The sequence below is a fragment of the Pipistrellus kuhlii genome, unplaced genomic scaffold, assembly GCF_014108245.1.
Source record: "Pipistrellus kuhlii isolate mPipKuh1 unplaced genomic scaffold, mPipKuh1.p scaffold_m20_p_3, whole genome shotgun sequence".
Taxonomy (NCBI): Eukaryota; Metazoa; Chordata; class Mammalia; order Chiroptera; family Vespertilionidae; genus Pipistrellus; species Pipistrellus kuhlii.
This window is the reverse complement of record NW_023425529.1, coordinates 23,647,832-23,661,368: the sequence shown is the minus strand read 5'-3', so window position 1 is coordinate 23,661,368 and position 13,537 is coordinate 23,647,832. Positions and strand designations below refer to the sequence as shown.

At 37.5% G+C, this 13,537-nt stretch overlaps 2 protein-coding genes across 2 annotated transcripts in view; one reads left to right on the top strand and one right to left on the bottom strand.

Annotated features, from left to right (window-relative positions):
• Positions 1-3,075: 3,075 nt before the first annotated feature.
• Positions 3,076-4,149, bottom strand: CAPZA3 (capping actin protein of muscle Z-line subunit alpha 3). Its single transcript, XM_036458651.1, has one exon. It carries the CDS (start codon positions 3,990-3,992, stop codon positions 3,093-3,095), a length of 900 nt encoding a protein of 299 aa, XP_036314544.1. The 5' UTR covers positions 3,993-4,149; the 3' UTR covers positions 3,076-3,092.
• A 1,857-nt stretch (positions 4,150-6,006) lies between these two features.
• PLCZ1 (phospholipase C zeta 1) overlaps positions 6,007-13,537 on the top strand; it is a gene marked incomplete at its 5' end in the record, with an annotated part of 44,787 nt that continues 37,256 nt past the window's right edge. Inside the window, one exon of the mRNA XM_036458872.2 lies at positions 6,007-6,135. Within this exon, the coding sequence (XP_036314765.1) occupies positions 6,007-6,135 (129 nt within the window). The remainder of the gene's footprint in view (positions 6,136-13,537) is intronic.

Genomic DNA, 13,537 nt, shown 5'->3' with positions numbered 1-13,537 from the left:
TTCAGAATGTAATGAACTGCCTTAGAATGAGGGAGCACAACATATCAGTCTTGGGGATCTGCAGAAGAATACGTGGTTTCTAAAGGAACAACAAGTACTAATAGTTTACAAAACCTTAAGACCAATTAAACCTACCATTCTGCATATCTTTATTATCTTTGTTCATTCATTCATTCATTCATTCACTACCCACCATATAACAGACAATAGTGGACTACATAGTTGGAATAGACAAAATTCCCATTTCGATGGAGCATACATTCTAGTTGGAAATGGGCTTAGGATGGGACAGACACTGGAATATTAAAAAAATAGTACACTGAGTCTTCAGGATCTGAAGCATTTTGTGTATGTATGTACATGCCTAGGCTTGTGTTTATGTTTGTGTTCAGAGTGTAGATTTAGATGTACTAGTAGGTGTGTATGTGTGATAAAGATACAGAGAGAAGGTGGTAACTGTAGATTTCCTGGCTATGCCAGCCTCCATATAAAGAAAATAACTACCAAATAATATCATTATAGAAATGCTATTGGTGTCACATAAGTTAGTGAAATGCTTTTTTATTTGCTTTGTATTGTTTTAAGGTTTGTTGCCTGTCAAAGAAAAAAATTGATTTTCAGTATTGCCAAGATTATTATTATAAACTAGACATTCTCTTTTGCTTTTGATGAGGTTATAAATTATTAAATCTTTCTGGAAAGCAATTTGTAATATGTATTAAGATCTTTGATGTGTTCATATCTTTTCAATCTGCAATTTTAGGGAATTTATCTTAAGGGAGTAATCCACAATAGGGCAAAGCTTTATGCACAGATATACTCACTATAGCCTAATTAATAACAGAAATAAAATGCCAAAAATTCAAGTTGTGTATGAATAATGGTTGTCTAGCTATGGTTCATGAATAGTATGAATATCTTGTAAATAGTTAAAATTACGTCCTCACGGAGTTTTAATGACATGGGAAAATATTTATGATATTGGAAGTTATGGTTAAAAATCAAGATATAATTTTTATATGCTGTATAGTTTTAATATTTAAAACAATTCAATAAATTAGGAGGAAGGAAATAGACCAAAATGCTTTATACTTTAATCATTTTCTGTGATTTGTACATGGGACTTTTATATCCAGGAATACCAATAAATATTACCTTTAAAACCCTGTGTTAGAGTAGAAGCTAACTGCCTCTGTGATTGTCCCATGAACCACTGAGTCCTATTCTGGAATGATGTGGGAAACGAACACTTGAATATTCTAGGTATAACCATAATATCAATTCAAGTTTACACTAAAGAGAGGGCAATTCTTTTTCTATTTTGCTGTTTGTTTTTAGAAAGTCCTTTTTTCTTCACTTTTTGTCAGGATAGATGAAAGTTTATCCTTGTTCTCTGGCATTATGAATACAGTGGAAGAGTAGAAATGACTTTATGGGACAGCAGTTTTACAGACTATTATTTTAATTAAGTAAATAGAAAGCAGAGATGTGTTGATTTGAGATCAGGGCAATATTTCTTCTCATTTTTTTCCCCCTTAATTGTCACCCCGTTAAATGTTTTATTGATTTTAGAGAAGAAGGGAGAGAAACATTGATATGAGAAACATTGAGATTAAAAAGAAAAAAAAAGAAAAAAAAAAAGAAACATTCAGATCGGTTGCCTCCCATAAGCACCCCTACCAGGGATCCAACTGCTTGCTACCTAGTCATGTGCTCTGAGAGGGAATCGAACCCACAACCTTTTGCTGTATGGGTGATACTACAACCAACTGAGACACCTGGCCAGGGCAGGGCAATATTTCTTAAAATGTTGTTCTGGGACTCCCTGTTTGAAATGTAAACTTCCCTGACCTACCTACCCAGAATCTGAAGATGGGTACTGGGAAGCTGTATTTTTAAGATAAACCTGGGTAATTTTTTCCCCCTGAGATTCTGTAAGAACTACCAGGTAAGGAAAAGAGGCTTGAGATTTAGACATTCTTGCATGGGATCTTTTCTGCTCCAATATTTGGTAGAACTAGACATTTTTTCAATTGCATGCATCGAAAATATACATTGCTTCCTGGATAAGTCAGAATTGGGGAATGAGATCTATCAATAGCTCTACTGCAATCTTATCTGAGAAGTTTTGGAATTCTCTGAGAGCAGACACAAGTGTAACATTGCTGGGAATGGTGATAGGTGACCATGTAGGTAATTTGTCTTGGCTAGAAAATAGCAGCCCATCAGTTCCAGTTCCTTTGAGGGTGTCCTTTCGGTGGAGTGCTTGCCTAGATCATTATTTACAACTCTTGATGAGACAGGTGTCCATGAAGAATTCTAATACCCTATGGGTCAAAGTTGCAAGTACTAGAGTCAGACACACCTGTCACATGCTACATGCCTGGAAAAATTAAATAACTCAAAATATTAGATTCTTCTTCTGTAAAATTGGGTTACTACCAGTGACAGTCTAATGATGAAAAATTGTGTGCAAATCATTTAACAAAGGGCCTGACATAAAGATCTCTCTCTCTCTCTCTCTCTCTCTCTCTCTCTCTCTCTCTCTCTCTCTCTCTCTCTGTGTGTGTGTGTGTGTGTGTGTGTGTGTGTGTGTGTGTTGGCAATGGATCCCAGTTCTTCATCTGAGCTAGGTTTTTTATATCTGTTGGTTTCATGGAACATCTAATCTTATTGAAATTCATCCTCTAGGAGTTTGTGTAGGACTTAATTGAATAATATGAAGTATCATATGCATACCTTCTCCCCTTCTCCAGTTCCAAAGAAAGTCAAGTCATTCCTACACACACACACACAGCCTTAACACTGACCAGCTCTATAATACTTCTGGGGTGCCACATTCCATAAATCTACTTTAGATTCTAATAAATGTGACTTCATGATGATCACTACCTTGAAGCACATTTACATAACACCTTTCTTGCCGCATTGCTGATTATCTCCCAAGTAAACGTACTCGTTACACTTTCCCCTAATTTAAATTTGCATTTGCCAAGATACAGTCTTCTGCAGTGGCTTCCTAATGTTGGGAAAATAACCATCCCCCAGACCCATGACTAAATCAGGTAGAGACAATTAGCAGGAGCAATCATTTATATTATCCAGTTGCATAACACACTTCGTGAATAAATGACATATCCCAGTTTAGGATACATCACCAGATTCAGGTCGGAGAGTATCCTCTGCCAGTCGATAAGAGTGCGGGTCACTGGAAGATCTCTTCGTAGAATTTTTCTCAGGGCTTCATTCGATAACTCTTGTAATTCTTCTAAGACAGAAGCTTGAAATTTGTTCTCTTGTTCTTCCACAAGCCTCGCAAAACTTAGAGCCAGCTGAGCTTGATTAACTATTTCCAAGCTTTCTTTCAGGTCCTTGGAGATTTCAATATGAAGGTTGACATTCTTGAAGTAGTGAGCTTGCACAAAAATTCTTCCTGTTACTTGGGTTAGAAATGGATGCACCTGGAAAATCCATTTAGATTTCCAAAGGCCATTCCAGAAATTTCCTGTTTCATAGCAGTGATCTTCAATGCAGGCTATCAAGAACTCCTTCTTTTTCACACTTTTTCTCAGCACATTGCAGTTTCCTGTTGGATAGTGGTCATTCACATACAGCTTCAAGGCACACAGAACAACATTTCTCAGGTATTCCGTCTCATTCCGAATGATTCCATGAGTTTTGATGTCTTTTAACTGGTTTTGAAGCAGGTCGAATTTGAAAGAAAGTTTGCTGTGACAGTCAAAAAAACGGAAGTCGCCCACTACGTTGTGGTGAGACAAGAGGACTGGATTTCCATCGATGCAGAGTGGGACATAATATTTTTGGCAGTGTTGATGGCCTGCACACTCACCTTGATAGTGCATAAGTTTTTCATCACGGATAAGCAGACAAAGGTCATCAAAGGCATTTACAAATTCCCCTGGAGGAGCCTGTATTAACAGTCTGCGGATTGCTTTTTCTTTCTCTTTCCTACTCAGAACAGAACGTGACATGTTTGGTTGCAGCAGAAGCAAAGCTTCTGAAATCAAGCGTGTTCAGAGGATGAGAAAACATTCCATGAGTCACCTTTCCCATCAAGGTGTTCGACTTTCGAGCTGAAGATTACTGTGTCTAAACATGAAAACAGGTAGCCTGGCAAGCTCTGAGTCTCCTGATGAAGTCATAAAGAACCCTTTCCTATGAAGTGTGGAACTTCTGATGATATCACAATGGGTGCTCAGACCAAAAAAATAAAAATGACAGTCACTTGACAGCATGGAGCCCAGCCAACCAGTTATCCGTACGTTGGAGATATTATGAACTTAGCCTTCCAAACAGCCTTCTTCAAAAGGGGTGTGTCTCCACATACATTATATGTTGTCAGGGATCTAGAGAAGCATCCCAGAGTTGCTAGAGAGTATTTTGCAGCACTTTGCGCCTTCTGGGACCATAGTGGCGTTGATTTTTACTCAGAATAGCTGTCTTAAACTTATTGGGAGCATGGTCTGCTGAAAGGGTGAGAGCTTTGAATAAGATAGCAAAAGTAAAATCAGATTTGGTGGCAGTTCATGGAATAATGCCAGACAGCAGGGGATGCAGCATTTATAAGCATTGTGGGTTTGGAGATGGTCAGAACATAAGCAATAAGCCAGGAAGTTTCCAGGGTGGTGAGGTGCAAGGAGTGCATCTTGTGAATTGTTTCTATAGGAATTAAGTGTGAGTCATCTCCAAAGAACAAAGACTATAAATCATGTTGCCTTCTCTTCTTCCTCTCTAGAAAGGAGTGACAACAGCTGACGAGTATCAAGAGATTCCTTTCTTGCAAAGTGGCAGAATTAATTATATCCGGAACCTTTGACAACACCTAATGTGGAGAGACTTCTAAGCAAGGAGAAAAGGAAGGCCAGGCCATGAAAATATGGAGAAATATCCATTCAAAAGTCATTTCTATTCCTATTTCCTCATCTTCTTCTTGTTTTATCCCCCTTGTTCTCTTCTCAGTCTTGTTTGAGGACTCCTGAACCTAAATCCCTCTCATTTACATTTAGACTTATTCCTTCCATATCTGTTATGAGATTTTTCTGAGTTTCCCTAGCTTTCAGTATTTTTTTTCTTATAAGAACATGATTGTACCATAGGAAGTATTAGCCATTAAATTGAAGGGCTTCTCATTAGTTTTAACAATCTGAAATTGAGTGGATTATTGAACAATTTTTTTTTTACCAATACATTTCATGACTTTATAGACTGTCATGTTCTTTTAAATCTTAGTTTTTCAAATGGAAGTGTTCTAATTTTTGTAGTGTATCTGTAGATAATAAGTAAGCTTAGTTATTTTCATACCAAATATACTCTTATTAAGACATTTTAAACCCTTTTTAATGGCACCACAAATGGCATGTGTGTAGCTGGACATTTGGCTAATGCAGTAACCATATCAGATATGGTTACTATTAAATGAACACTCAGTAGCAGAAAATGTGTTCAGTGATGTATTGTGACCTCATTTATTGTCCCCACCTTCTCTAAATATTAAATTGAGGACTTTTCAGATGAGAGAGAAATATCAATCAGTTGCCTCCTGCACACTCCCTACTGGATATGTGCCCACAACCAAGGTACATGCCCTCGACTGGAATTGAACCTGGGACCCTTGAGCCCACAGGCTGATGCTGTATCCACTGAGCCAGTGGTTAGGGCTGACAGGGATTTCTTGAAGTCCAGCTGCCTCCCAAGTCAATATCTTTAAGCAATAGACTGTATTTCCCAAGTAATAACTGGTTTCATAAATGTTTATTTTTCCTATAATTTTTATTGTGTTATGACCTTTCATACCTTTACTGAAGAATAATATCTACTTAGTTTTGTTTAAATATTATTTATCATAGAATTACCTTGTAATATAAGCATAGGATAGACTATTCTTTAAAAACAAAAATAATCTGAAGAGAGATCAAATATCGTTAGGCATTTTAAGTACATCATGACTTTCTGTGAGAATTTCCTTAACTTCCTCCTTTTGTATTTCATACGTGGTTTCTGTCAGTTCTTCGAGAAGACTTTAAAGGTGGAAAAATTGACCTACAAAAAACTCAGAAATTACTTGAAAAATTTAATGTTCAATATAGTAGTATTCATGTGAAGTATATTTTTAAGGTGAGATGCTATCTGCCCTGCCTACCCTATTCTGGAAAAGACTTAACCCCAATATAGCAAAATGTCAATAGCTACTTGGATGCTTTCTGCAGAAAATACAGATGAAAAATTAGTTTCTTAAGAATTAAAACAATTAATTATGCTAAATACACTTAAAAGCAAGATAGAATCTAGGTAGGATGTAAAACCAGATGTTGACAAAATTTGAAATAATACCAAGTTATCCGTTTAGAAGAATCTACTAAAAATATGGAATGTCAACCTTAGATTAGGATCAGTTATGTGATTAGATGAAATCATATACATGATGAAACAATTTATGAATTGTATGTCCGTGATTTATAGAAAAGTGGGTAATCTTGAAAATAATTTATATTTACTCACCTCAAAGTAAAAAATCACAACCAAAGTTCTCCGCTTAAGGAAGATCTGGTAGAAGGGGAATGTGTCTCAGCCCTCTTCCCACTGGAGAGCAGAGGGAAGATTATGAATAAAATGAGAAGTCAAGTGTTTAGCCAAGTTTTGCAAATATTGCAAATGACACATTTCTTGGTGAATCAGGAAAGACAACTAGCCTGGCCAATCCAGATAGTTAGGAGGTTAGATATCCTCATTTTTATTTATTTATTTTTTTTTGGACACGAGTAGCCAGAAACACAACCCATGCTGAAATTGCTGCCACTAGCATGAACTAGAAAGCTTATGTTCCCTTACTTGCAAGCTAACCAGCCAGTCTGGGGTAGTTTCACAGGTGCTGGCAGAGGCAGGCTTCCTCTTCAGAGAAACAAGACAGCTCGTTAATCACAAAAATAGCAATTGCCAGAATATCAGCAATTTGATGCCTTTTTTCTAAGCCCCAGTTCCCAAAGCGTGATGATATGAGGAAGGCCAGGTGACATGTACAATACATGCAATGGGCTGCATTACTAAAGAGCAACCTCAAGCTTGAGGAACCCACATCTTTTATAATAGGCGGTATGCCAGTCTGACCTTTTTGCTCAGGAGGGTGTCATTAGCATTTTCACTGCAGACAGTAAGCAAACCTGTTTATTTCTCAGAGGGATGTACTATATCTTCATTATGCAAACATTCTTGAAAAACTAGTACTGAAGAAAGAATATTGGTGCCTCTGCTCCGAAAATGTGCAGAGGCACAAGACCTATGGAGAATTGCCTCCCCCCAAACACTTCTTCCTATAAGATATAGCCCCCGTATTTAGAAACCAAAAAGAGGAGGTTCAAGCAGAAAAGCTGTAGTACTCAGGAGACGGCAGGAAAGACAAATGCTTCAGAGTTGTTTCAATGAATCTATGTGGCATGTGCTGCAATAAGTTATCCGAATTTTAATCAGTTAGTGCCTAATACTACATCTGAAAAACACAAGTTTCTGTGAAAGACCTTTACACACAGAAATTTTTCACAGTGTTATTGTCCAAGGGGAGAAACAGCTATATCCTTTCACATTCAACATAATATAGAAGTGCCAATTAAATCTCTGCCAAATGTGAAAATACTGCTTTATCGAGTGATTTATCAGGTTGCTTTGAATTTTCTTTGAGATTGAGATATCTGTTTAAAATGCACATGAGTGAAATGCATGCTATATTCAAAAGCATTATGTAGAAAGCTCAACATTTATAAAAAAGTAAAGAAATAGCTCATTAGTTGAAATTTGTGATTATTCAGATATGACAATTTTGGTCTATTTTGTTTAGCAAAATCTTTTTGGAGTGGCTATAAAAACAATGTTAATTATAAAAATTAGAGAGGTAGAGATTGCCTAACTTACTTCAAAAACCTCTTTAAACTGACCCCAAGTACTTTAGAAGCATAAATTACATATAATTGAGGTTAATGGCCATGACAAACTATTTTTAATTCACATAGACTCTCTAATAAATAATATTTGTTGCCTTAAGCTAAACGGCCATATATTTATTAAAATGTTGATTAAATAGAATTCTTGAAGGAAGATGTATTGGCTAATTGAATTTTCTGGATAGCTGAAGATTTAGTTTCTTAAATATCCCATCTTCTGCTTCAACTTTTGCTGCTAATCTTTCCTCACTTTACGAGTACACCTTTTAGCCACAGTACATAAAATGAATCATAATAAACCTTATTTTGGTGACCCCAAATCTTCCAGTGTCTCAAGGCTACTGTTATTAGCAACCTCAGTAGGCCTGGAGATTCTTCACTCTATTAGATACGAGCTGTGTGTTACTTGCAAGGCAAGTCAGCAGTCTCTCTGAGCGAAAGCCTTAATCTGCAGAGTGAGGATACTAATACAGTTATCCTGCAGGGTTGTTCTGAATGTCAAGTAAGGTGTCATTTGTAACGTACCTAGCACCAGGCTTGGCAAAATGTAGGCACTCAGTAAATTAGTTGAAGGTATGCCCATTATGATTTAAAAAAATATATTGAAAGTTGTGTTACATTTATTGATTTCCTAAGAAGCTGACATCAATTCTGACATGAATTTATTTCCTCACAATGTAAATGTCCATTATAAAATTTAGTAAAAAAATATACAGTGGTGGGCAAAAGTAGGTTAAGTTGTCAGCCAGCATTACCTAAAAGATAAATTGTAGATAATGAAATAATAATGATAATAATAAGGTAGATAATACAGTAATAAATAAATAATACAAGAATAAGCTCAGTTTTGTGTATGCACAACTGTAAACTTAATTTTGTCAACCCTTTATAATACTATGAACATAGCAAAATTTTCTAAACTTTAAAAAAAAAATTATTGAATCATTGTTTGAGCAGCAATTCCCTAATTAAAAAAATACCTTTATTAAATTTTGTTGTTGTTAATTCAACCTCACCTGTGGATATTTTTCCTTTATTTATTTATTTATTTATTTATTTTTTGTAGAGAGGGTAGAAGGGAAGGGGGAGCAGAGGAGGCAGAGGCCAGGACAGAAATATCGATATGAGAGAAACACATCGATTGGTTGCCTCCTGCAGGAGCTCTAACCAGGGCTGGGATCAAGCCTGCAGCTGAGCTATGTACCCTCGACCAGAATCAAACTTGGGACCTTTCAGTCCACGGGCTGATGCTCTATCCACTGAGCCAAACTGGATAGATAGGTCTTCTTTGCCTTTATCATTAACTTGTAGCATGTAAAATATTTTATAGGAAATCTGTATAATTTCAATACACATAACCAATCTTATATTATACTCTATTAATTTCAAAATTTCATATTATTATAGGACTTACCTTAAGTCTTCAAATTCTCTAAACAGTTATCAACCATTATTAAATCATATTATGTACATGGCACTAAGTTAGAAAGTTAGAAACTATAAAACATGAATAAAGTGTTGTCTCTTTCATGAGGGAGAAAAGAAAGGCAGAAATTATTATTTTATAAGTATTGTAGATTATAGTAAATATCATAGGTAATACTAACAGGGCATCTGAGAAGACAGAGATTCAGACTTGGGCTTTTGTGAAAGATGCCATAGTGGAGGTGGCCTTCTTTCGGACTTTGAAGAATGAGAGGCAGCATGTATAGAGCAGAGTACAAAAAGTACTTGGGGGATGAAAGGTGATCAAACATGATCTGAGTATAAGATGCATGAAGGAGAGTGATGAGAAATAGCTACAAATGCCAGTCTGGCCAGATAAGAAATCCTGAATAGTAGGCCTGGGAACTTGGATTTACTCTTGTAGGAAATAGATAGCCATTAACGTTTCTAAGTAGAGACATAGTGTGTACTTTAGGATACATATGGCAGTACTGTAGAATGGATTAGAGTTTAGGTTCTACAGCAGCAGTTCTCAACCTGTGGGTTGAAAACCGCTAGCAGGTTCGTCCAAGAGCATTGGAAAACCCAGATATTTACATTACGATTCATAACAGTAGCAAAATTACAGTTATGAAGTAGCAACAAAAATAATTTTATGGTTGGGGGTCACCACAACATGAGGAACTGTATTAAAGGGTCGCGGCACCAGACAGGTTGAGAACTGCTGGATTAGACGATAGAAGGCAGAGAGACAAGGTAGAGAATTCCCTGTTGCTTTGGCCCTACAAATCTGCAACTTGGGTTGATTCAGCCACTTATATTTTTGTTTGATTCTACTTAAAGTTTATGAGTTCCTACCACAGTCCAATTAAGCTTATTTTTAATCTTATCTGAAAAATATGTAGCACCAAATCCTTTGTTGAACATTACATTCTCTCTTTTAGTAGATAAGTTGAAATAATACTGTATATTTCTTTCTCCACTTCTTCCATCATCTACTGCAATAAAATTTGTTTTCACACCAATTTTGGAAACATATTTACTTCCAAAATTCTATTTTCAATGGTGAAGCTTCTATGTGCATTTTATTATTCTTAAAATTCTCTCTATTCTGATTTCTGTGACATCATTGTCATCTAGTTTTAGCTTAAAATTTTTGATCATTCATTCTCACCTGTCCTTATGCTCTCTTCTTAAAATTCAGTTCTTAAATTTTTTTCTTTTTACTTTACAACCCTTCCTGAGGAGTCTTACTGATTTTCTTACCCTCCCCTCTAATTTTATTGAGATATAATTGGCATATAATATTGTATTAGTTTTAGGTGTACAACATGATTTGATATTGTATATATTGTGAAATGATCACCACAATAAGTTTAGTAAATATCCATCACCTCATATAGTTACAATTTTTCTTTTCTTGTGATAAGAACTTTTAAGATTATTCTCTTAGCTACTTCTAAATATATGATACAATATTGAGTTGAGTCACCAGCCTACACATTACATCCACATAACTTATTTATCTCATAAATGGAAGTTCATACTTTTTAACCACCTTCATTGTCCTCTCTTATCTCCGGCAACCATCAATCTGTTCTCTGTATCTGAGTTCAATTTTTTTTTTAGATCCACATAAAAGGACATTATACAGCATTTGATTTTTTCTCTTTCTGACCTATTTCACATTAGATGATGCTCTCAAGGTCCATCCATAATGTCACAAATTACATAATCTTCCTTTTCATGACTGGTATACATATCACATTTTCTTCATCTATTCATCTGATGGATGCTTCAGTTGTTGCCATAGCTGGGCTATTGTAAATAATGCTGCAATAAACATAAGGGTGCAGATAGCTTTTCAAGATAGTGGTTTTATTTCCTTTGGAGAAATACCAAGAAGTGGAATTGCCGGACATGTTTAAGTCTATTTTGAAATTTTTTTAAGAAACTCCATTATACTTATGACCATTATTTGAACTCTTTGACAGATAAGTCATTTATCTCTGTTTCATTAAAGTCTGTTTGTGGGGTTTTATCTTGTTCTTTTGTTTGGAACATTTTCCTTTGAACATTTTTTTAACTGTTGGTTTTGGTGCCTTAAATGGAGCATTCACCTCTGTTAGTCTTAAGGAAGCTGTCTCATTTAGTAGATAAACCTCATTCTTTAGCTCAACCTTTGTGATTTCCCAAAGCCACTTCATTCTTAGTGTCTGGAGAGTCTCTGCGCCTGGCTGCAGGCTAATTGGAAGCTGGACCCTCAGGCAAAATATGCAAATAGATCTCTTTGAGGGAAGAGATCTCTTTGAAGGAGCTGGGTGGAGCTATCAATTCCACTCACTTTGTTCTGTGGCCCAGGGGAACAAACAGACGTCCAGGGACTTTTTCTTTGTTTGCCACAGTTCTCTTAACCAGTGCACACAAGCCTCACTCACTGTCCACCAGAGCCAGGCTGTCAGTTCCCTCTAGTGGGATACCTCCAACCCAGAGCAGAGCAGAAGGACAACACAAAGTCTCTGGAGACCTGCTGCTGTGTTAAACCTTGTTGTTGTTGTGTTAAACCTGGCCTCCCTCAGAGAAAGCCTGGGAACTGGGTGCCTCTGACTCTGGCTGTGTCTGTGCTGAGCCCTGGGGAAATAGCCAGTCAAGAACGGTTTCCTTGTGTGGTACAGACCTGTAGCACTCGCACATGCAAGCCCCACTGGCTACCAGAGCCGGGCAACCAAGGAGCTCATCCCCTGACTAGCAGCTGCAACAGCCCGGGTGCCAGATGTGTGCACAGCTTCTTTCAGGGAGACACTGGTGATCTGAGGTGAGGCAGCAGGGGAGCATGAAGATGGCACACTCGGCTCCTGGGTGTGTGTTAGATCAGAAGCATGACTCTCAGACTCTATGTAACTTTTAAGATATCCAAATAGACCAAAACCGGTTTGGCTCAGTAGATAGAGCATTGGCCTGCGGACAGAAAGGTCCCAGGTTCGATTCCGGTCAAGGGCACGTACCTTGGTTGTGGGCATATCCCCAGTAGGGAGTGTGCAAGAGGCAGCTGGTTGATGTTTCTCTCTCACTGACGTTTCTAACTCTCTATCCCTCTCAATTCCTCTCTGTGTAAAATCAATAAAATATATATATTTTTAAAAAGATATCCAAATAGGCCTCTTGCAGGAGAACACTAGGTGCTTCACTGTCCTGCCTCTAGGCTGAGGGGTGAGAGTGCGTGGAGGGGGAATGCCACCAGTTCTCAGGAGCCATGAAGAACTGTTTACTGTGGTCTTTTGGGTCTTGTGGAATCAAGGCCCAGTTGGCTTTCAGAGCTAGGTATTTTGGGAGCCTGTCTCTCATGTGGGAATCTTAAAAAGTTGGGGCACTAGGTATTGGGTCCAAACCCTTCATTCCAGGAAGAAACTGGGAGTTGGGAGTTGCATCCAAGTTATAGGTAACCCTGCAGGGGCTGGAGATGATAGACAGATTATGTTTCTGCCTCTCCTACTCTTGTTGATGTGGGTTTTCCCCTCACCCACCCTGTGTGTAGGATTTGCTCACTAGTTTCTGGATGTCTTTCAGAGAAAATGGTACCATATGCAGCTGTAGAGTTGGTGTGTCTGTGGGAGGAGGTGAGTTCGGTAGCCTCTTCTGCACTACCTTATTGACTTTCTTTGTTTTTCTTCTTTTAAATATATATTTTATTGATTTTTTACAGAGAGAAGGGAGAGAGAGAGTTAGAAACGTCGATGAGAGAGAAACATCGACCAGCTGCCTCCTGTACAACCCCTACCGGGGATGTGCCCGCAACCAATGTACATGCCCTTGACCGGAATCGAACCTGGGACCTTTCAGTCCGCAGACCAATGCTCTACCACTGAGCCAAACCGGTTTTGGCTACCTTATTGACTTTCAGTGGCTTGAATGACTACTCTCCTGGGAACAAAATTTAAGTTTTCTATCAAGAATAATAGAGCCATATGCAGAGACAAGATAAAACGTGTGCGTCATCTGCCATGTTCTAGGCACTCTATTAGGTTTTTGTACACATTATTTTTTCCATAAACACTCAAGGAGGTTATTATTAGCATCTTTGAATACAGAAGGATACAGAGGATAAAGACATTGGTGGGATCTGTTCATTTCTCCTATAA

Coding starts and splice junctions, on each gene's coding strand:
- CAPZA3 (XM_036458651.1), bottom strand. CDS start 3,992: ATGTCACGTTCTGTTCTGAGTAGGAAAGAGAAAGAAAAAGCAATCCGC.